The sequence below is a fragment of the Eupeodes corollae genome, chromosome 3, assembly GCF_945859685.1.
Source record: "Eupeodes corollae chromosome 3, idEupCoro1.1, whole genome shotgun sequence".
Lineage (NCBI taxonomy): Eukaryota > Metazoa > Arthropoda > Insecta > Diptera > Syrphidae > Eupeodes > Eupeodes corollae.
Genome location: NC_079149.1, coordinates 1,653,641 through 1,679,302, shown reverse-complemented (window position 1 = coordinate 1,679,302; position 25,662 = coordinate 1,653,641). Strand labels below are relative to the sequence as shown.

The 25,662-nt window shown below is 31.9% G+C and overlaps 1 protein-coding gene across 4 annotated transcripts in view; it reads left to right on the top strand.

The window, feature by feature from the left end:
• Positions 1–3,580: 3,580 nt before the first annotated feature.
• LOC129950084 (filamin-C) overlaps positions 3,581–25,662 on the top strand; it is a 51,694-nt gene continuing 29,612 nt past the window's right edge. Inside the window, exons 1-3 of one of the 4 annotated variants that reach the window (XM_056061882.1) lie at positions 3,581–3,664; positions 15,085–15,606; positions 24,963–25,613. In XM_056061882.1, the coding sequence (XP_055917857.1) occupies positions 15,370–15,606; positions 24,963–25,613 (888 nt within the window). In that variant the 5' untranslated portion in view covers positions 3,581–3,664; positions 15,085–15,369. Of the gene's footprint in view, positions 3,665–14,992; positions 15,607–24,962; positions 25,614–25,662 lie in introns of those variants that run through there. The other 3 variants (XM_056061886.1, XM_056061881.1, XM_056061883.1) reach the window with 3 other exon arrangements.

The following is a 25,662-nucleotide window of genomic DNA, read 5'->3' as shown; positions in this document are numbered from 1 at the left end:
CAGATAGATAAATAAATTTTCAAACAAAAATAAATAAATACACAAATTAATAAATAGATAATTAAATTACTAATATATATAAACAACAAATAAATACATTAAAAAATAAATAAATAAATATATATTTAAATTAGTAAATGGGAAAAAATAAGTAGACAGAAGAATGAGTATACAATTAAATTAGATACATTAATTAATAAATAAACAGAAAACACATATAATGATGCATAAATAAACAACATAAAAAATATGGTAAATACATAAGATAATAAATAATACATAAATAACAAGATGTATAAGTTATACAAGAAAAAAAAGAACATACATACATTTGATATACATATACTAAAAAAATTTTTATTGAGAATTTCAATTTTCTTGTCTATTTTGAATACGTTTGCACATAGAGACAGTGTAAGGCTTGGATTGAGAAATGCCAGGGGAGCTTGAGTATCATTTTTAAAATTTTGTTTTAAAGAATTTGCAATTTTTTAATATACATGTAGCACAATTACCCCATACAGGCGATTCAAATGTATTGCTTGAAAAACGACTCTATAAATAATAAATTTATTGTGTTTGATAAGTAATGCCTCAGGTTAATAAGCGGATATAACATTTTAATGCCGACATCTATTTTATTTGCTGTCATTTGTGTGCGTTCTTTGAAGGGCAACTTCTTATCTAAGATACTTGACAGAGTTGAACGAAGGTATACCTATCACAGTTATTAAAGTTGATATTACGTCTGTGTAAAAAACAATCCTCTATTTTTCTGGTGAAAAAGATAGCTTTAATTTTAATTTTCCAATGAAATTGTAATATTCGAAAATAATTTCTAAATCAGTTTAAATATTGTTTATTATATTGTTAGGATCTTCATTGGATGAGATTATTGGAATGTCATCTGCAGAAATACCAAATTTATAATTTTGCAAGACTGGAAAATTGGAGATAAAAATATTAAACAAAGCAGGGGGTAACACTGATCCTTGAGGAACCCCAACAGGAATAGTTTTCGGGACTGAATTTTGTCCATTAAATGAAACTATAAATTTTCTATCACTTAAGAAAGTTATAAGTTTAATCAAAAAGGTGAGACATTCATTTATAATGAGTTTGTGTATGAGTGCATTGTGCCAAGCAATGTCGAAAGCTTTTTCAACATCTAGCAAAACTAATCCTGTTGATTATCTCTAAATTTTTCTTTTATGTGTCTACGGATTCTTAGGACCTGGATGGCTTCGAGTCTTGTGACGTGCATGGCAGCGTAGTAAGGTAACCATATTGTACAAGGATATTCCAGAACTGTTCTCACAAATGAAACATAGAGTAATTTTTAAACACATGGATCACGGAAATCCCGACAAAATCTCTTAATAAACCCCAGAACTCTATTTGCTTTTTTAACTATGAAGTCAATGTGTTCATTAAATGTTAGTATAGGTTCTAAGACAACACCCAAGTCTGAAAATACATATACTCTACTTAAAAGACATAAATAAAACATGCAACTAAAAACGATTGAAATTTTTTGGCGTATAAAACTCATGGTTTTACATTTGTCAACATTTAAAACAAGACGATTATTATTGCACCATTCCCTGAATAATATTAAGTCTTCTTGCAAGAGAAGACAGGCAGATCTTCAGCATATATTAGGACAGACAAATTTTGTATGATCGAAGTCATTTATAAATAAAACAAATAGAATAGGACCGAGGTGACTACCCTGGAGGACACCAGAATTCCCAACAAATGAACTTGAACACTCATTACAAAATTTAACACTATAACGTATATCTTGCAAATATGAGGAGATTAAGTTTATGAAATAGTGGTTAAAACCTTGCTGTGATAGTTTTAAAAGTAATGTTTTATGACACAATTTGTCAAAGGCCTTGCTGAAATTAGCAAAGATACAATCTGATTGTTCACGTTTTTCAAAAACATCTATACAAAAGAACGTTAAGTGAAACAGATTAGTAACAGTTGAACGCTTTTTAACAAAACAATGCTTGTTATCACTACAGTCAAAAGAAAGGACGCTACATACGATTGATTTAACAGTTTAGGTATCACAAATAGTTTAGCAATAGGTCGGTAGTTCATTATTTCGTTTTTTGGACCTTTTTTATTGTACTGTTATTATGAAAGAGCTCTTCGAGATAAAAGGAAACAGCGAATTTCTTTAAGACGTGTTGAAAAGAACACATATAACGGGTGTGCTAAATACTCAGCACATTTCTTTAAATGGACTAAAGCATTCGTCAATTTAAAGGATACTGTTAAGGACAGTTTCTTCACTTATGAAAAAATTGAAAGAATTTACGTAAGTGTTGGAAATTTAAGAAAGTGATAGATGTGTTTGGAAAACTAATAATATTATAATCTACAAAAGCATTTTTGAAGTAGTTTTCATTATTCTCGGCTCATAATTATTTGATGACGAATCAGTCATTAAGTTAGGGTACCCACATGTTTTCTTCTTACGATTAACGAATTTCCAAAAGCTATCAACATTATTTTTAGGGTTAAATTCAATTTTCCGAATTTAGTCATCATATAGGATGTTAGAGTAGTCAGTTAAAAGTTGTTTTATTTTAATGAACATCCTATAATCATCATCAGTTCTTGTGTGATTGTACTTTATCCTGGTTTTTCCCTTTTGTTTTTTAAGTTTTTAACGTAAGACTCAAACCATGGTGGAACACTCAAGTTATTTCGCGCCTTTTTTAATGGAATCGTTTTGTAGACATATGGTATCGGAGAAAAATACCAGACCAATTGTTTTTCCAAAACGGTTCTTCACACCGTTGAGTTGACTTAAGCCACATGAAGACATACCATCTGATAATAAAATCTCATTTGAAGATGGAGCGTTTAAAGGAACGTAATAAATAATATATAAATTAATACAAACTAAATAAATAGATAAGTTAAGACACACAACATAAATAATGAACTACATGAAACTAGATTAATAAATTAATAATTTAATCAGTAACATTAAACATACGAATAATTCAAACTAACAAAAACATACTGGAAAAATGGTTAATAAATCAATTGGTTAATAAACGGATTTCGAAATGTTTCACAATTTAGCAAGAAGATGTTAGTCAGTTTATTGATTCTTAGAGAAATAAATTCAACATTTGCCTTCTCAATCTTAGTGTTAAGTCATCATATCTTCCACCTGATAATTGTCTATTTTAAGCTTGCTTTTGTGTTCTTAAATAAGCATTTGTTTAATTCTATTTCAAATTATCTCGTAACTAAGTTCACTCTTTTTCATAAAAATGCATTCAAATAAATTCCAAAAATTCTGACATCACTCACATCAACAACATTTAAAAATAAAATAAGAGCTAGACTTTGATTTGAGTCAAAACCTTAAACGAAACTTACCACACACTCATGGTGAAAAAAATCAACTTCACATATCCAACTCACCACCAGAGACGAGATCATTACGTCATAAGCTTTCAACTGGAATATCAAAAAGCTTAACACTTTTGAGTCACCAAATTGAGTCTTATGCACTTGTTACTTTTAGTTGTATTTTATTTGAGCTACGACACAGACGCGAAGTTATAAAACAAAAATAACGAAATAACTAATCAAAACGAAGAGGTGTGGAAACCTAAGTGTATATAGAAAAGTACATAATATATAATATAAATTATCTCAATCGGAATAGTAGCAAAAGAACCGTATTATAGTTTTTCTTTGTGTATTATAAGTCAAAAGTAAAAAAAAAGAAAAATATTTATAAATTATAGTAATTATTTGCTGAGTAGCAATTTTTAGTTCATTATTACGTCAACAATGGTTACGCTTTAGTGAATTACAAAATTAAAGGCAATCTTTATTTTTCTTTTTTTTCTTATCCATCACTTTATGTGTTTTTCTTAGTAAAAGTGTCCGTACATAAAAGAAGAGTACTCATAATAATAACACCTAACAGCTGACTGCAACAACGGTGATTGTTTTTTTTTTCTTCTTAATTCTCAAGGCAATGCCATTCTGTTCTGTATACTTGATGCATGCCACCGTCATGCCTTTAGCTTAACTTAACTGTCGATGTCAAAGGTGTAACCTCATTTCCACGATTGTTTTCTGTTTTCTATTTTCTGTTTCATGTTCTAGTTGTTTGCCTTCGTTGCATTTGCATTTATTCGCCATCATAGGTAAACAGTAATTGCTTAAAATGGCGCACGGAAATTACTAAAAAAAACAGTGTAGTGTGTGCTACCAGCATCCCCCACACCGTGTATAATAGCAATCTATGCGAACATAATAGCTCTAAGGTAACAATGTGTGTTACGTAACGCCAAGTCGCGACAACAAAACTCCATCAACTGCCCGGGCATACACACAAACCGGTTTTGTTAAAAACAACAACAACAGCAATTTCAATCTCCATCATGTGCATAAGTTTATTAAATAAAAAAGAATAAAAAAAACGTAGACACCGCAAAGAGTAGTGCAAAAACAATGTGAATTCAAATCCAAAACGAAAGAGCTGAAGTACGAACTTGGAAAAGTAATATAATATTTTTGTTTCCTCCTCCCGCCCCTTTAGTTCGATTGATTTTCGCACCTACAGTTTTTTTTTTTAATTTGCAGATATTTGCGCGGGATAAGTAAGAGAATTCAGAAATGAAACAACACAAATAATAATAATAAAACAAATAAAAATCATAAATGGGCGAAGTCAAGATAAAGTTGTAGGTATGTGTACCTGAACTCCCACAATGCTATATGGTGCTATAGGAGTAGATACTTGAACTTTTTGGCAACAATTCCCACAGAGTTGTTTTTGAAGCAAGAAACAAAACTTAAAAAAGATACAGATACCTTGTGCTGACCAAATTTGAAATCGTGGAATGCTTTTTTATTTTTTTGTTTAGTATTGTTGTTTATTTAACTCCTTCACCATATTTGGATTGCGTCACTATATGTATGCTGCTGCTGGAGTAGGTGGGTTGGGTATTGAGGTTGTAAATTGCTTTTGCAAGTCAATGTTGTTCCGATAATCCATGTTTTGAGATATTTATCTCAGTGAATTGGTTGAGGTTTCACAATCACAATAGTATCTATCTTTATACAAATGGTAACTCGGTTTACAAAAAAAAAAGTCAGAATTAATAGATTGTGGTTAGGAGATCAATGGAATTTTAAACTGTTTTGTGTGTGTCAGTTATTATTTTTGGATATTTAGTCAGTGGTTAAGTGTGGTCGGGTGCTATAATTAAGTTTTACAATGAATGTTTTATTTGTATGGCATTCTTAAATGATTTATTCTTTAGTTGTGAGACATTTTCTTTTATTGTTAAAATAGATGTACATACAATTTGCAATTAGTTTTGCATGGTTTCTTGTCAAGAAACCGTATTTAGGGAATAAATGCACTCATTTTTATACTTCAAAATTAAAGTCCCGTATCGTCTGCATAAAATCTTGATCAACACCTTTAACTATTTTGAACTGTCAAAAACATTGTGTTTGATTTACTAAAAATATAAAAAATAAGTCGCATTAACAATAAAATAAAAACTAATCACTAAAAATGTGACATCTTGAAAAGATTAACAGCATAATGTCGAACTTTAGCATTTGTGTTTGCAAAAGGTATAACGATCTTTGGATAGTTAAAGCTAAAAACGATTTTTGAAGTATTTAATGGAAATACAAATTTGATTACTTTAAATCTTATATCCTTTTTTTTTATTTCATTTGGAACTCAGTTTTCAGAGTTCATGAAACGATGTTTTTAACATAGTTGAAGAATTTGCATTTGGAAGTGTCTTTTTTATGTCTTATTGACCTTTTCTAAATTAACTTATAGTTTATTCCTTAGGTGTTTGAATATACACTCAGGCTACTTTTTGATGCAAATTCTTCTATGAAATACTAAAAACTTTTTCGCATTTAATTTGTTAATAACTTCAAAATTCATGTGCACATAAACTACATTTCCTAGTTGAAAAAACATTATTCAAATGACATACATAATTCTCCAGGAGACTTATTTGAAAAAAAAAAAAACAAAACGTTTATATAACGAAATTATTTTAATTTTTTCTTTAAGGGAAAAAATAATTCGTTCTTAGATTTCATGGTTTTACAACTTTTTACGTAGAGTTTTAAGTAATTCTGCTGAAAGAATGTTTTAAGTCTTTATTACATTTTATAAGAATGATCAATGTTTCCAACTTTAATATGTATAAAAGTCTTTTTATCAATAAAACCTAAAATGTATGCCTACACTCAAATCATGACTTTGAATAAAATAATATATTCAAAATCATCTCTAGAGACCACCAACTCCGTTAAAAAAGAAACAAATCTAGTTCCGACATAATTATGTACTATCGAACTATAAATTTAAATAACATAAAGTCCAATAAATTAAATTCAATAAGATTACATTCAAAATCCAAATATGGAAAAACTTGAAGTCTTAAATTAAATTATATTTTATTATAGCTAGGCATACCCTGTAAAGGTATGCATGAATAATTCATATCATGATAGCTATTCCAAATATCAAATTGTCGGTCAATTCTATATTACATCACCTTCACCGCACTGATGATGATGATGATGAATATAACAATTCCTAGCTACTACACAAAACATGTGTCAATTAAAACACTTAGCTATAAACGATCTAAAATAATATAATAATCATTGTCAAAGCAATAGATATAAAAGTTCATCATCATCAAAACGAAAAAATAAAAAAAAAACAAACGGCAATCAGCGATGCATGAAATAAAATCTTAACTGTTTACATATTCTAGTTGCTATCAATCTGAATTTATATTCCATTTGGAATTGTGTTCGAGAGTTAATTTCAGTTAACTCAACTAATTGTCAGAGAAAATTGGTTTGTTGTTCTCATCCGACTGGAAATTAGCTTGCAACCTATTTTATTTTTGCTCAGCAAATAACCCCTGACTACAGTGAGTTACACTTCTTAATTAGATTTGTTTCATTTGATTTTATTCATGAGAAGAATTGCTTATGTATATTTTTGAACAGAAAAAATAAATCTCTAAACTTATTTTAAAAGTGTTCATCACCTGAATTCTATCAACCGGATAAATGCCGGCCGGTTAAAAATGATAAAAATAGAAATTTTTATTTGTCTGACCACTTGCGGCGGGAAATGGTTATTATTTTTTGTATTTAACTTATTTGAAAAGTGAGTTGAAGGTAAGCCAAACAATAAACACTCAACAAAAGTTATTGTTGTTATAGCAAAACACTATACAAGTCTACAGCTACAACTGGTCGCTTGTCGAATGTCCAGTCCATAGGCCAAGTGATTTTCATGTGTCCTCTCATGCATGCAAATGACCTTCTCTTACTTCTATCATGCGATGACGGACAATTGTTAATGTTTTTTTTGTCATTTTGTTTTTAATTTGATATTAAGCGACATGAGTCTTTTCAGGACAAGCACTTATAATGACATGAAATAAAGTTTAAGCTTATTATTTAAAAAATGAACAAAAAGCAAACTAGCAAACGAATTAAATAAGCTTGGAAAATAAAACTTTAAAACATTTAAAATAGATGAGTTCGTCATCAAAAAGTTGACACACATTGAATAAGAGACCAGTAAAAAGTATATTAAAATTGTATTTTAAAATTAACCACAGCACAATTTAGATCAAAAGATTGAAAACTGTAACGCCTTATTTTTCATAAAATAATTTGAAATTAGCTTTTTAATAACAAGAAAATGTTTAGCGAAGCACGCTAACTTTTTTGATATTCTTACAGTTAAGAAGTAGGGTTCTCAATAGAACAGAGTTATAAAGGGTGATTTTTTAAAAGCTGTAGAAAAGTAAGAAAAAACACATGAAATTCATAAAAATGCATAAAATCTTTATTTAAATCGATAGTACGGTTTATATAATTCAATGTTTGAAGATTATTTCATGGAAATGTTGACCTTGACTACGCCTCAAATGGTCAATCCGCTTTGTCCAATTTTGGCATACTCTTTCCAACATTTCGGACGGTATCTCACCAATGAATGCTTCAATGTTGTCTTCCTATGCTTCAATTGAAGCGAACTTGTCTTCATAGACTTGAGCTTCATTATAGCCCCACAACAAATATTCTTATTGCGTTAAATCGCACGATCCAAGCGGCAAATTGACCGGTGCCGAACGTGAAATAAAATGTTCACCGGAGTCCATTTTTGCGCGTGCTGTGTTGCATGTGGCACCGTCTTGTTGAAATCACATGTCATGCAAGTCAAGCACTAGCATTTTGAGCAAAAAAAGTTGGATATCATCTCACAGTAGCGCTCACTATTCACAGTTACGTTATGATTCACATCATTTTTGTAGAAGTACGGTCCAATGATGCCAACAGCCCATTATTTCATCAAACTATGAATTTTTCTGGATGCTCTTGCAATGCGTCAGTCTGATATTCACTCCAAAATCGAAAATTCTGCTAAATTACGTACCCATTGAGGCAAAAATTAGCATAGTCGTTGAACGCAATTTTTCGGTAAAAAAGTAGATCTTCGGAAAACTTTCCAAAGCCCATCTACCAAAAATTTTACGTTGCAGTAGCTCGTTCGGCTTCAATTCTTGCACCAGCTGTATTTTGAAAGGTATCACTCCTAAATCCTTACGCAAAATTTTCTACGTTGTTGAGTAGCAGAGGCCCAAAAGCGCTCGATGAACTTTCTTAGCAGAGCACGCATTTTGATACTAAGACGATTCATGGTTAAGTTATAGACCAAAAAGAAGATGTTTGACAGTAAAACAAAATACGAAACGCGCGTCAGCTGTTTGAACTTAATAAAAATAAATTAGTTGTCGAAACATACCATGAAGAACCAGGGCCTAGTGACTTACAACTGTCAACCATTCCTGTGTGCAAGTAATGTTGTCGGAGATGGCAGGGACCTACAGTTTATATACCGAATCCGAACGGCTAATTCGAGAAAACACTTTTTCATGACAAGAATTACTCTTGGAGGATTAGCCAATTCCATCACGCTACGGGTACTACAGCTGTTTAAACAAGTGTTGCAAAAAAGATAATGGCTAAAAAATCACACTTTAATATCAAAGCTAGGAAGTAGGTACTCACGTAAGCACTTAAATTATAAAGAACTTTGGTTTTAACCCAATCTTTTAACAAACCTAATTTTTAGTCACAGGAAACTACGTCGTACTGTCATTAAATGAGATTTGTTCCTTAGCCACACAACGTGAATGTGAAATGCTTTTCAGCACTCTGTCTTTCCCTGTCATTACAATATTTAAGAATTCAAAACCCATTTACATCGACACCTCTCTATAAACTCTCTCTTGTATCCTTATACTTTAACTGCTTATTTAGGTTAAAAAGGGTACCCCTAAAAGGATACCCCTTAAAACAAACTACAAATGTTTGTTATTATATGCATTGCAATTCAAACTAATTATTTCAATCAATTTTCTTCCTCATGCAACTTTCATTATTTTGCAGTCGCGCATTAGGAAATTAGATGATATATGAATTTAAAACTTGTGTTACAGATATCTAAATACCCACAACTTTAATTAGTTCAATATAAATAAATAAAACCATAAATTTAATTGAAATGCATTTGATGATGTCTGATTTATAAATCACCAAAATGAGAAACAGAACTGGTTCGTCTTATGGACAGCCTTGATGTGGACTATTTAATTATATCACGCAAACAATTTTTTCTATACGAATATGATAAAATTTCTATTTGCTCCCATTTATGAATTCAATAAGCGATTAAACTAATTAAATACCTTAAACAAAATTTTAAACTTTCTATAAGCCTTAAAACCAAGTAAGGAATTTTTTGTCTTCGCACTATTTACTAAAAAAAAGAAAGTCAATGAATTAAGAAAAATGTGAATTCATTCAAGTTTTTCTTTTCTTTGATTTTGTCATTTATTTTTATATCGTTTCGTTCGTTGCACCAACTAAGTCAAACTCACTCAATCTCAATCAAGGTATTTATTTATACATATTAATTACTTTTTAACCTGCTCATCCGTTTTCTTCTTCTATTTCATAAATAAGAAAACAAAATATGAAACATGAAAGCCATTACCAAAAATGGAAAATCGAATCGAAGCAGTGTTTATGGCTTTTTTGTGAAACATGAGAATTTCTCTGGAATTGTGTTTGGTGTTTGTTTTTCATGTGAAATACCTGAGACTTAAACTAGATAAAAACGTCAACATAATCGTTTGGACAGGTGTGTAGTGTAATCTGTGTTCATGCGATTCCAAAATAACCTTCAAACCGTTGACTCAGCATCAAGATACGCCACCAATGTGATGTATACTTGATTCGATTGACTGACTGAAAATCTGGGAGTGCTACCAGAGCCGTATTGTGGTATTGAGACGTCTTCAAAGTCAACATCCGTCCACTATGCATTTCAAGTAACTCTCTAGACGAAGTAACATATTTTCACGACTTTTTTCGTATCTATAGAGGTAAAAGCCTAAAGGTTATACAAACCATTATATTGACAAATAGCTATGGGTACATAAGGCAATTGGTTGTGTGGCTTGTTGTAATTATCACAAATAGTAAACAGTTTTTTAATGGCCGTCTAAGTTAAAAGTTAATAATATTAATACTCATTGTCATGACAACTTATAATGATCAAAACAAAAACAAAAAACAATAGAAAATTGTTTGAAATATAAAATCACACTTTTGTTTCAAATCATTCGTGCTGCTACGCTTTTTTTTTTAATATTTGAAGCTTTTCGTTTAACGGAGAGAATTTAATTGGTTAAAAACAATTCTTCTTCTTTTGACTACAAAAGAATATTAATTTTATTCAAAATAACTTTAAATTAAAAAATCAGCACATTGCCATCATAATGAATATTTGAGGTTAGTTTTGAAAATCATCCAATGGTCTCCTTATTACTTACAACGATTGTGAATTCAATTTTAATTTAAATTAATTTAAAATGTCCATAAGTTTTTAAGCAATTACAAATGTATGATTATTGTATAGAGTTTTGCATTAGGCGTTCTTATCGGATATGTGTGTCTTAAGTTTGAAAGTCTTATTGGATTAGAAATTACATTTCGGAAAGTTTAGAACCATTAATATTGGAAGGTTAAAGTCTGAAATACATATTATGAATTCCGGTGTGCCTCAGGGTTCTATTTTATCTCCGAAACTCTTTGTTGATTTAATTATTGATCTTAGGTATCCAACTTTTAATTCATTTAATTGTTTTCATGGCTACTCTTAGTTTTTCATTTTCATTTACAGACTACACAATTCTTCCAAGAATATGAAATTGCACCGACACAAACATATTAAGCTTATTAAAAACCAAATATGTGTAAAGTTTCTTGTCTCATCCTTTTATAGACATTTTAGCGGTTTATGCTCCAGAGAAAAAGCCAGCTGTATTCCCTTAAACAGTTTAACCGTAATACTCGCGCTTCCTATACACCCTCGAGCTCAACTACGGTCATACTGTTAAGTACAGGGATTCGTTCTTTAGCCGTACTACACGAATGGGGAACCACACTCTGTCCCAGTGATTGCAATATTCAGAAATTCAAAACCAATATGCACCGACACCTCTTTTTAACCCCTCTTTCCCTTTCCTAGTGCTCACACTGTGTCTTAACTCAATAAGGATAGTAATATCCCCTTGAGTGTGCGCTTTCTAAAAACAAACTTTTTTACCATCATTTTAAAGGACTATGCTCTTGTTTATTTGCCAGTTGCACTTCTCCCTGTAAATAAGCACACTCGCGCTTCTAGAAATATCCTTGAGCCCAACTTCAGTCTTATTTTGAAATAAGAGATTCGTTCTTCAGCCGTTCTACGTGAATTTATAATTCATTACCACGCTATTTCTTTGCCTGACTTTGCAAGTTTTTAGAATGTTGTTTTCTATTTTTAAACAATTTTAAATCTTGATTAAGGGTTTTCATGTTAAACGTGATTTTTCAGTACACGGTTTTTGTAGGTTCATTATTTGTTAAGACAAGTTTTAGGATTTAAAACTCTAAATAAAAATAAAAAGACAGAAAAATGAATGGAATTAATTTCTGATTATGAAAATCTGATTTAAAATTTATAGTTTAAGAATTAACTTCCTTAATATAAGAAAATCCGGATAGGAGAGCACTCTATGACATATGATAATACCATCAAAACCGAACAGTCCGGGCGGACTTGAGGCTCAACCAACATGCGTTATCAGCCAGCTAGCGATCTTCAGTTTCGCACGCCAAGTTGGTTGAGGTCTTCACCAACCTGAGTGTTGCACCTGATTCTCGGTCTTCCTCTACTGCGTCGTCCCTCGGGATTGGATTCGAAGACCATCCAGGCTGGAGCGTTAATGTCTATTTGCCATTTGCGTCGTTATATCTTCTCCTCCATTCTCCATCTATGCGTACGGGACCAAAAATCACCCGAACAATTTTTCTCTCGAAGAATTCTAAGACCCTCTCATCTTTCTTTGACAGTGTCCAGGCCTCAGCGCCATAAATGAGAACCAGGATGATAAGTGTGTTATAGATATTGATTTTAGATACTCAAGAGAGGTGTTTGCCTTCTCAGTCCAAAGAAGCAGCGATTCGCAAGAGTTATTCCTTGTTTGATTTCAGCGCTGGTTTCGTTGCCTGTGTGTGTGTAGCGGTGCCTAGGTAAACAAAGTCCTTAACTACCTAAAAGTTATAGCTGTCCATGGTGACCTTTTGTACAACACGTCGTTATTCAATGTCCGTTTTTGATGACAGCATATACTTGGTCTTGCCCTCATGGACCAATAAACCCATCTTCTTCGCTTCCGTCGCAATGCTACAAAACGCTCCACTCACATCACGCTTTGATCTTCCAATTATGTCAATATCATCTGCGTATCCGAGTAATTGGATGGACCTTTGGAAGATTGTGCCTCTAGTGTTGACGGTTGAGTTTTGCACAATTCTTTCCAGAACGATATTGAAGAAGTCGCATGACAGTGCATCGCCTTGTCTAAAACTTTTTTTGACATCAAATGCATCGGGGAGATCTTATCCGACGTTGATAGAGCAGCGTGCATTCTCCATTGTCATTCTGCACAAACGGATAAGTTTGACAGGGATGCCAAAACAAGACATTGCTCTGTAGATCTCTTCCCTATGGATGCTGTCGTACGCGGCTTTAAAATAGATAAAGAGATGGTGGGTATCGATTTGAAGCTCCTGGGTTCTTTCCCAGATCTGCTGTAGCGTGAAAATTTGTTCGATAGTGGACTTTTCTTGTCTGAAGCCACACTGATAAGGACCTATCAGGTTGTTGACGAACGGCTTCAGACGTTTGCATATTACGGCACAAAGGATCTTACATGAAATGTTAAGGATGGCTCTGTAGTTGCCGCAATTAAGAGGGTCTCCGTTTTTATGTATCGATCGGGCAAACTATGCTGAGATTCCACTCATCGGGCATGCTTTCTTCCGACCATATTTTGCAGATGAGTTGGTGCATGCTCCCTACCAAGTCATCGCCTGCTGCTTTAAATAGTTCAGCAGCGATGTCGTCAGCTCCACCAGCTTTGTTTGACATCAGTTTAGATATAGCTCTTAGATATAGGTCGGGTAGGCGGAATTGTTGATCTCCATCGCCTAGGTTGAGTGGTTCTATCTCCCTTACAGCGGAATTCTGTTCGTCATCGCCATTACATAATTTGTAGAAGTGGTCTTTCCATATTCTCAACATAAAATGCGGTTCTACTACGATGTTCCCCTGATCGTCTTTACAGGCTTCGGTTTAACCATAGAAGAAACAGCTTAAAAAATACTCGAAACATCAGAGTTGTAAAAATAATCCTTAAGCACTTTACTTTGAGGCAAAGTCCATTATTGGCAAGATGTGTACTTATTTGATTTTCATTTACCTCCAAAATAAATAAAATAATCTTAAATCTTCAGTAAATGTCTTAAATCTCGTACATTACATACAAGGTTGATTGCGTTTTTCTATATTCATGCTAATAAAAAAAGCAGAATATTTAAATTATAAGCTCAACACATTAGTGTAATAATTTCCTATAATTAACGCCTCTTAGCTTCTTAATTATAAATCAATTTATACAATTTTTTTTCCGATACATCTTTGTTTACCTTGTCTACTGTCATATCCAATACAAGCTTATATTTTTTCAAGGTTATTTAAATCTCAAATTAACAAAAGAAGAGTCAAGCTATTGATTTGATTTGGAACTAAAGCTATTGAATAAAATTAAGTTTTTGTCCAACATCTGGTTCTTAATAGTTAATAATCATTTCTCTAAAAATAGTTAAAAATTAACATAGAAAATATTCCCATTTTCAAACTGTTCTATAGATACTATTTTTTAAGCTCTCCTTTTTTTCTCTCTTCTAAGCCCGACTCTCACAGAACTTAAACATAATCAAGAAAGCTATGTTAATAATTGTGAATTAAATTCCTGGAAAGCTATGAGGAAATTTAGCCAAAATAAGTAGATAGTAAGATAAAAGCAAATATTTAAGAGGTATACAAAAACCGGTCCGAACTTCAAACCTCGGAACCGACCACATGATTGTTTTCTTACTTCCAGTACTGAGTCTTCATTATTGAGTTTAATATATGTTTTGTGTTTTATTTTCGGTTCCTATTTTCTTTCTCCATTCAAAACGAAAAAAAACAAAAGAGAAGAAAAAAAACACACAGGTGGAGAGACAATGGCAAAATAAGTATCTGTCAGATTGTTTTAGCTATACAAAGCTTAAAAAGATACAAAAACCTGCTCAAAATTCCATTCCAATAGCGTGTTGTTTTTTTGTAGTTATTATTATTACTGCTCGACAAAAAATGACGTCATCGAATGTAGGTAGGGAATCATGGCATGGCTGCAAGTCGACAGTAAACGCGAGTAGGTACACCTGAATGAATGATTTTCAATCGAATCTCAGTTCGATTTAAGCTTTGAAACCTGTTGCATCAAAAAAAAACTGACTTAGGAACTGCGATTATACGTTAATTAAAAATTTTTATTCTTAAAGATAGATTTTTTTAATTAGTTTAGACGAATTAAAGGAAAAACAATAAAAATGAAATTCAAAAAATCGAAAAAGAAAACTCTGTTCTGAGAGAACGGCAGACGACAAGTGAAGTGCGCATAAGTGAATTCAATTCAAACTAAGTGCAAATCCCCGAAACGAAAGTGAATGTGAATAAAAAAAAATTCTTAATATAAGCGAAAAATTAAAATAATATCCAAGCGAAATTCTGTGAAATCGAAGAAAAATAAGAAAAATTATTTAATTGTGTGTGAGTGGTGTGTGCGGTTTTGAAAAGCACTTAAAATGGATTTAAAGGATATAAAAGGAGCGAAAGTTACTCATGCTGGTTTGCTGAAACACAATCCAGATGGGACAACAGATACGCAGAAGATCACCCACGCAGGTCTGGTCGCTCGCAGTCCCGAGGGAACGGCAGCCAAGGGCATGAATATACGCGGCAATGAGGATCTTTGGGTGGAGATTCAAGCGAATACATTTAGGAATTGGGTTAACGAGCATTTGCGAGGAACTGGAATGCAGGTTAGTTGAATTTTTTTTTTGTCATTTTATTAATTTTAATACTGTTACGAATGATTCGTTTTTAATTTTTGATCAGAAGCTGAGATTGAAGATATTTTTCTATCGATAGTATTTATTTTATACAAAACGGAACGACTTTTTAAAAATGGCCCAAAATAATCAGAAACGTAAAAGAAGGATTTTTCAGGAAAATGTATTAGGGTATAGCAATGTTCTTGAATTAATTTTATTTTAATTATAGGTTTGAAACCACATGAAGTGTCCTTTAAAATGATCCAATGATTTATATCGATCTTAAAAAATTTTGTCTTGCTACCGGAAATACTAGGAAAAAGTTGAAAGTAAGTTAATCCAAACCATATAGGATGTTGTCAAAATTGTAAACACTTCAGCAAAAACATTTCACAGGGTCGTTCTATAAGAATATTCATTTTCATTCTTTTGTAAAGAAGAAGGTAGGCTTTTAAAAATGGGAAAAAACATCAGCCACATGAAATGAAAAGTTAGCACAAATGTCCTCAATAGCTTCACGAAGTCCATCCTTTAGTTTTTTTAATTGATTATTGAGAGCTGGTCTTATTATTGAATAGGTCCATAAGAAAAAGTATAAAGTTGCTAGGTTTCAAGGTATTGATGGTCAATTGTGATCACTCTTTCGAAAATGTGTCTTTGAATCCTATATTGTTCCATTTTTAGTAAAGCACTAGTTTTGACTTGTCAATCGTCAGAAAATGGCAATTTCAAATGTGACATCAGTTAAAAAACACTGTGTCGAACTTTATTTTGTGTTTCCGTTCAAAATTAAGTCATATTCTTTTTAAAGCAACCCCTGTTTAACATAAGTTCACCCTACTCGTGGGATTTATTCAGACAGTTGCTTTGTATTTATTAATTATTTGGCAGTCGAACTTATTTTGCCCTCAAGCCAAATTTTCATCCAACTGTTCAAAAATATAATTATATTAGATAATTGATTAAAACCTTTTTGGAAAATTTTCAAAAGTACAGATCATGTTTTGAATTAGTATTTCTTCGTATTGAAAAAATAATGCATTCCTATCCAATCAGTTTTTTAGATTTTCTTTCTCAAAGTGTTAATAAACATCAATAATTTATGTTATATCTCATTTCCCCTATTTGGTGATTCTTCTTTGGTTCTAAAATTCCTTTCGTGTTAATTGCTTTTGCCCACATGAAGGTACATCATCATTATTATTGTTATTCCACATTCTACCTCACATTTTTTCCAATAAACATTTCTTGTGTTACAAAAGAAAAATAACAATTATTTCTTTGTACAACATGAAGACCAAACAAAAAAGAATCTGTTTTTTTTTTATAACAAAAATAACTGCTGCAATGCATTTTTATTTGGTTTATTCAAAACGAGTTATTTCACTTAAAAATAATTATTAATTTCTCAAGAATCAAACAGGTATTTCTCATTAGATTTACACATATTTTTATTCACTCCTCTGAAACCATTTAAATGGTCGTATCGAAGCACGCGATGAAATCATATTTAAATCCGCATAAATGACAGATCCCACAATATCACCTTTAGGTTTAACAACAATGTTAAAAATCCATATCATTAGAAAATGTCGTAAACCATGATCAGATCACGAAAATTCAATATTTTCAAAATGAGCCAAATCACCATTAAATTCGAATTGAGTTATGGATCGCCATAAAAATGCGTAAAGTATGTGTATCGATGTCACAAACTCATTTTCATTGAAAAAAAAGTCGAACTCTGCTTCACCATCAAAATATCAAAGTGAAACTATAGCTTAGCTACATATATGTATGTTCGAGCTCCTAGTGATTTGAATACAAATTTAGAAATTATAAATAAGCAATTTAAAGCATCTGGAGTCGAGTTGACACGTTATCTCGCTTCTATCTCAGCCAACTTCCATGTCAACGATCCACGCAAAATGCAAACCAGTCATAATGGCTATGATAGTCGTAGTTGTTGAGGAATTATTTCCGTTTCCATAAAGACAAAATTCAAATTGAAATTGAAAATAAAAATAAAAACACCTCACAGTAACCACTCAAAACGAGAGAGACTCCAATGATTTATCGCACATCCCACGCGAAATTAATTTAGATACGCATCATAAGATTTAGTTTAGCAAAAATAAAATTACAAAATAAAAAAACCGGCCAGGTATGAAAAGTAGCATGTAAGTTGAGCGTGAGGTGGTGGAAACTTGGGTTTTGAAGTGCGTGCGTGGACTTGGATTCCAAGTCGGCAGTTCCATTCACATTCACCCGACCCCTGCGGCAGCGTACAAGCTAATGGTATACGCGTTTGATAGCCTCAATTAAAATTCATTTCACTCTCGTTCGGCGAGTGAATTGGCATATGAGAAAAATTGCGAGGGCTTTCGTTACATTGAGCGTTACATTGTTGGTGATACATATACAATCTACAGAATGTACGTAGAAACGCCCACTTTCCATTTAGATGGTATGTTGGTGCTGCACAATCAAAAAAAAACGGAGTTAATGAACCGATTACGAGTCATTGATTTGCCATTTAATATGCATAAACAGAAAATAACAAGGTACTTGTTTAATTTTAGGTAACGGTCTGATTTTCAACTTGATTACAGTACGTTTTAGCATATAAAATAAAACTGGACACCGAAATATTATTTTATACAGTTTATTTCAAAATTTAAGCTTTTGACAGTGTTTCAGGAATAGTTTGAGAAATCTTAATATTGCTTTTATTTGGAAAGTCTCTAGCAATTTTCTTTTTTTAAAATAGTTATTCTTAGGCAAAATTTCGTTTTTATAATTAAAGTTGTTTAGAAGTTTAAAGGTTTTGAGAAGAAAGTATCAGTGTAGAAAATTGTAATTGCAAATTAAAAAAGAGACGTGTTCGATTAAAAAAGTTGTCATTTGAATTATTCTTAAAATTTTAAAATTACCAACAATGTTTTTCATATAAAGAAATAGTTAAGTTTGAAAATGGAGTTTTGGTAAATCAATTTTTAGTCGAAAACAATTTTTTAATAATTTCAGTAACATTTCTTAAATTCTTACAAATTCGATGAATGAAATTAATTTAAGAGATATCAAGAACCGAACATCAATTTTTACCAAATTTGCGTAGGTACTACTTTTTGTAGATTTTATTTTTTTATGAATGTATTATGTTAAAAAATATATTTTATGTGAAATAAGAAGAGTTTTAAGACAATTTTTCTAATTTTTAAAATCTTTTTAAGTCGTAAGTAAATTTTTACCATTGTTTTTTTTTTTTGTTAGTTTTTTATTTTTTTTTGTAAATAAAAACTGTCAATCCGATTTTCCTCAAAATTTTACTGAGTGACAACAATATTTTTTAAAGGATAAAAAACTTAAAGCCAATATCTCAAGGTTTTGAAAAGATATTTTATTCGAAAATGACTTTTTACCCACTTTTATTAATTTTTTTTGTTTAGGTTTTTATTTTTTGTAAAAAAACTGTCAATTTTAATTTTCTAAAAAAATTTCAGAATATTGAAAACAATATTTCTTACAAGATAAAATTAGTTGAAAGCCATAATCTCAAACTTTTGAAAAGATATTTGAGTCGAAATTCAATTTTTACCAACTTTGAGTAATGTTTTTTTTTTAGATTTTCATTTTTTTATGAAAAAACTGGCAATTCGATTTTTCTCAAAATTTGACCGTATGCCAAAAACGTTATTTTTCGTTCTACAAAATTGTACTGTAGATAAAATCATTTTGTATTCTCAAAATTTTCGAGGTGACAAATTTTTTGTTCAGTTTTTTTTTTAATTTATAAAAAAATTGTTTATTGTTTTTTTTTTAATATTATATTTGTTTGGTATCACTTTAAAATATATGATATAAAAGTTAATTCAAGTCTCTAGCATTTTTAGTTCGTAAATTATTTAGGGTTAAACAAAATGTTTACCTTTTTTTTAATCTGCTATGGTAAAAAAAATCGCCTACGCAATTTTCTTGAGAGCCCTTTCTGCATCTTTCTGCCTTAATATCTGTATAACAAAATTTATATGAAGTCGATATCTCTTCTGGTTCTTGAGCTATGGACGCCGAAAAAACGTCGCGAACGTACAGACGTATGGACGTACGGACGTACGGACGTGTGGACATACGGACGTACGGACGGATGGAAGTACTAACGTATGTGCACACGCACGCACAGACATCTTTCTAAAAATCTTCTATTTTGACTCTAGCGACCTTGAAACGTCGAGAAATGTCAAAATTTTCAATTCGACAAATCGGATCCAATACAATAACTTCCTATGGGAAGTTAAAAATTATTTTTTAAAAGTATCATGAGCTCCGAAAAAATGTTCACCTTTAAAAAACGTGACAATTTTAAACAATGTTATGTAACGGGCAATTAAACTTTTTTTGGTATGTCTTAGTTCGAAACCGACACCAACATTACATTTTCAAGTCTGGTTTTTGAGATATTACTTTTTAAAATTCGAAGTATTTTAATTCATTTAGTTGTTTTTTTTTGTCAATAAAATAAATGATGATTTTCCAAATCTTTGATATACAGCTAAAATATTTATTAAGTTTCCGAAAAATGATCATAGGTTATAGGTTTTACCTGGCTCACATAAATATTAAGTAACTGTTGACCCTTTTATGCTATAACGATTTTTAACAGAAAAAGGAAGTTTTTTGTAAGTAAGTTTCAATTTTTTTAAATAACTTGGTATGTTAACAAGACTCTAATATTAAACCATTGAAATTTATTTCAAAATAAAAAAGAATGTTGATTACTATTTTATTTAATTCAAGCATATAAAGGGTTTTTCAATAAGGGCGGGTGAGTTTGCTGTGTGGCACGTAACGCCGGCCGTCCTGTGGAACCACATTTCGTCTAGTTCCATATGGTTCAATTTGGGCCATACAAAATTAGTTATTACCATTATGTTGCGCTCGCTGTTAACAGTGGCCGCCTCATTAAGGTCGTTTTCAAAAAAATACTGTCCAATTATGCCGCCTTCGGGCCAAAATCCACATCAAACGGTAACTTTTTGAGGATTCATTTTGCTTGTTAACACAGCCATTCATCAAAAAATGATCCTCGTCACTAAAGATGATTTTTCGGCCAACATTGGGGCCCAAACGCTTCGAAGCCTAATCACCGAACAAACGTCGTTGTCTATGGCCATGAACTTTAAGCTCCAGGTCAATTGGATCTTGACCGGATGTCCAAGGTCCAAGTCCCGATGCAAAATTCATCAAGTTGAAGTCTCTCAAAGACCGAGTTCTTGTGCGTGGTGAGGAATAGACTGCCTCGGGTTTTGCTGTACCCTGTCAGGGATGGCGACGATGTTCTCTGGAAGTACGGGTGTTAGCTGATTGTTTACTGAACCGGTCGTCTCAAATTTGGCAACCAAATGTTGAAAGTCGACTTTGAGGGGCCACCACACCAACCGTAAAATGAGCTCAATGCGCTTACGAACGCTATTTTGATAATAAAGTTTTATCATTTGAAAGTGCTGTGCAATAGTCTAACTTGCCATGATGATTTGGCATAAGCAACTGAATAATAAACAAATGATTTGACAGATGTCACCAACACGAAATGGCCGCCATAGGGTGCACAAAATCTACCCGCGCCAACTTTTTGAAGTGAATTGAATGTCGGATTCCAAGTGAGCACTCAAAATAAACCCCAAAACGTTTTTTTCCAAAACCTTAAAACCAATAAATTCATGATATCTCAAATCTTCCAAAAATATAATTCTAAGATATGCACATAAAATTACTACATATGTCATACAAAAATCAAAATGCGCAAAATCCAAAATATCCCATTCAAAATGTCTCATAACCAATTAGAAATTCCAGAAACTATCTATGTAAGAAACTTAAATGATTTAAACTGTATCTAAAGTCGAAGTAACTTTCAAGATCATAATGCAATTTATTGTTGTGTCTTAACTAAGCCTTATAAAACTCGATTTTGTTTGTCTTTATCAATTTTAAACGGGCATGTTTTTGAAACATGGTGTGGTTGAAAAATTTGAAAGCAAGATAAAAATTGAGAAGGACTTTATACCAAGAAATTCTGGTTTTGTGTTCGAGACAGAAAAACAAATGGAATTTCGTTGACTAGTGTAATATATGTTTAACTACCTATTAAGTTCAAAATTTTGAAAACATTGTTTTCTTAAATGGTGAAACGTTTAATATATCGTGAATTTCTTAAGAACTTTTATGAAAATATTTGACTAAATACCTTAAGCTTAAGTAAGCTTTTTTTTTATATAAAAACGAAACTTGTAGAAACTTGGATAGGGTTGTATTATATATTGTATAATTCAGGCGTCAAGAAATTACGATGGGGGTCGATATCGGCTCATTTTTGTTATTGATGTTGAAAAAGGTTTCCAAATCAAAATTTTTAAACTGTTTTCAAAATTGTAAATTTGTATTTGTAATAAATACAAAAATATTTTATTTGTTGAAAATATCTAACCACCTTTTTTATGCACTCTTTATAAGATCTAAAATTCTAGACAACGATTGTATACCTAAGCTACACTTCACTCTTAAAACTAACTCGAAAATACTGGTACATAATTTAATGATTTCACGAACTTATGTAAATATTTTATTTGACGTCCATTTTACTGTTGAAGTATCGAAAGGAAAAATTATGACGAATGTATTTATTCAGAACCAACAACTAACGTCATCGCCCACATATAATATAAAATCAAAAACAACCATTTTAACGCTGTTTTGTTAGCAAACCATATTTAAAGGATTCAAAATACCTGATGTTGTTGTTTTTTTCTACAACAAACTAAAAATACACTCAGTCTCATAATGATTGACAAGTTCATTTGTTTTAACGGTGGAGGGTTCACCTTCATTGGACTGCCAAGTGAGCCTTATATGGAATCTTGTTCAATGTAATTGAATGACAATGAACGTTTAATTGCGCTCAAAGTTGGCAGTAGCAGTGGTTAAAATAAAATACAGACAAATATAAAAAACAAATACAAAATAAATAAACTAACTCAAATTGTTATAATGGAAGTTCATTAGATGACACATTAAATTGCAATTTCTAGAAAACAAAAAGGTTACACGTGCCCTAGACACGATATTTAACAGACATTTTTGAAATTCAAAATTTATAGAAAATGTATTCCATTACTGAATATCTCCGGTATTTTGTTTGATCATATTGAACAAGGTAGTGCAGTTTAAATCTTAGCATAATTAAATTTAATAGGCTATAACACATTAAGTGTAGGAGTTTTGCAAATAAACAAGCTAAAAGATCATTGCATCTGGCGTCAGATGATGACGTAATTTTTGTGAATAATATGACAAATATAAATAGTTGAGTTATAAACTGAATGTGGGTTGAATATTATATTCAGTATTCAGGGAGATCAAGACATAAGACAACGAACTACTTACAATAAGTATGCGGTGGTGGTGGCGTCATTACTTTTTTAGACGGTTGATTGACCTTGGAAATATAAGTTGAGGAAGTTTATTCCTTTTTTGGAGCTACAATATACAACATAGCTTTGAAAAGGGAAAGTGATGTCGTCGTAGTTGGGTGAACAAGAGTTTTATAGATTTGAAGGTTTCGATTGAAATGACAACTTTTGACAAACTTTTCCTTTTAAAGACTGAAAATGAACTGGAAGGAAGCATTTGAGGAAATTACGTTTTATTTAAAACATATATTTTAATTAATATTGGAACGTGATCTTCGAAAATAATTTCGCAAGCAAATCATCAACAATTCATTATTAACTTCTTATAGGAAGTTAGTGTAATCAACGTAATCAAGGTCCCTAGAGCCGGAATTTTAGAGAGATGTATGTTCGTGAGTGTGTACGTACGTTCGAAAGACCGTACGTTCGCGGCGTTTTGTTGTCGTCCATAGCTCAAGAACCACATACCGACTTTGAAACAATTTTGTTCTTTAGATAAAAATGCAAAAAGGACTCTCAAAAAAATTAAGTGAGTGGTTTTTTTACCATAGCAGTTAAAAAAAAACTTGAATATTTTGTTAACCCAAAACATCTCAGGAACCAACTCCGCTAGAGACTTGAATTCAATTTTAGATTATAAATAAATATAATTTGGGAAAAAAAGCCAATTACCAGTTTTTTTATACATAAAAAAGAAGATATTCTGTTCACTTAAGCAACTTCATTTTTGTGAAAAAAACTTTTAAGTAAAATGAAGATTAGGACATTTGGAGTTATCTCTTAAGCAGGTTTTATTGAAGTTTGATATATATAAAGTATCGACACTAAAGTATTCAACTAGAATCGATCTTAAGCAAAAATAAAATGTATATAGCTGATAGTTATTTCGGGTCAAGTCTTATATAGCTCCACGGCGGCATTTTAAACATCTAATATTTTAAAAATTGAAAAAAATTGGGAAAGTACTCCTAACACAAGACTTTGAAATAGAATTGCATACATTTTTTTATTAGCGGCACATCAAGAATGTGAGTGCTTTACCTAACTTTGTTTTTCCCTCCCATAATCATATTCAAAACTTTAAGACAAATTTCAAAACATTTATCAAATTATTATGACGATCTCCTTAAAAAAATTGAGCTAAACAATTCGTTTTTCTGCAGACCCCAAAATATAGAGAAACTTTCAAATTTCAATTTCACTAAAATCAATCACTGTTGTTGAACTAATTTGAAATGTCATATTTCCATTAACTCTGATTTAAAAGTTGTTGATTTAAATTATATTCGTACATAATTTCTGTGTCGCTACGCTGCTGTATTTAATGTAGGTATACACTTACCCACTTACTTTTCCATCCACATAAATTTGCTCATTGATTTGAATATTTAACGCTTCTCAAATCCAAGTTCCGGTTCCGCTGTTGCTGTTGGCGTAATGCATTTTTACACCAAGAAATCACATACATTCGTTTCCATTGAATAAAACATTAATTCAACATGTAAGGAAGCTTATTGAACCTTCCCACAGTTAAATTTGAATTAAAATCCATTACAACTCCTTCGATGTGAATGACGCGGCTAGCGACACGGTAGCTTACCTAAATTATTATTGTTGTTGTTTTTTAAAAGTCAAAGTAGTTTGCACGCCTCCATTCTGTCTTCTTTTTGTTTGCATTCAAAGTTTAGCTGTTCACACTCTGAGTTCATTTACACAAAAGGCGGATACAAATTTTAACAATTGAATTTTACTCCACACGCGTCCATGAATTAATTTAACTTTGACGCATTTTTTCGCGGGGTTCCCAATCAAATTGCATTGTTATTTAATTTTTATTTCTTTGAAGTTGTTATTCATGAGAATTTCCTCATTTTGCAGGTACACGACTGGGCGACAGATTTCTGCGATGGCACCCACTTGTGTGCTCTCATTGAAAAGCTGCAAACACGACCTTTGAAGCCCTCGTGGAATCGCAGGCCGGCTAATCAGCATCATTACCTCGAAAATGCCTCGACCGCGCTGAATGCCGTCGAAGCTGATCATATCAAGCTGGTGAATATAGGAAATGTGGATATCGTCAATGGCAATGTCAAACTTATCCTGGGTCTTATTTGGTCCCTGATTGTGAGGTATCAAATTGGTCGCAGTAAGTTCCCTCCAAGGAAACTGATGTTGGCATGGCTGCAAGCCGCTCTGCCGGAATGTAAGATTTCAAATCTGACCACGGACTGGAATAGTGGTGTGAATTTGTCAGCCTTGTTGGATTATTGTGAGCCTGGACTGTTTCCGCATTGGCGTGGTATTGATGCTAGTCAAAGTGTTCGTAATTGTACGACCGCCATGAATATTGCCCAAAGGGAGTTTGGAATCCCGAAAGTTCTTGAGCCGGAATATCTGGCCTCACCTTGGTTGGATGAGTTGTCGGGAATGACTTATCTGTCATACTTCATGAAGCCTGGGGCACCGGGCTATAATGCAACTCTTCGATGGGTGAACACGCAAACCAAGGAAAAAGTCAACAATTTTACGGTAAATTTCTTAAATACTTGAAGTCTTCCAATATTTTTACTAACTATTT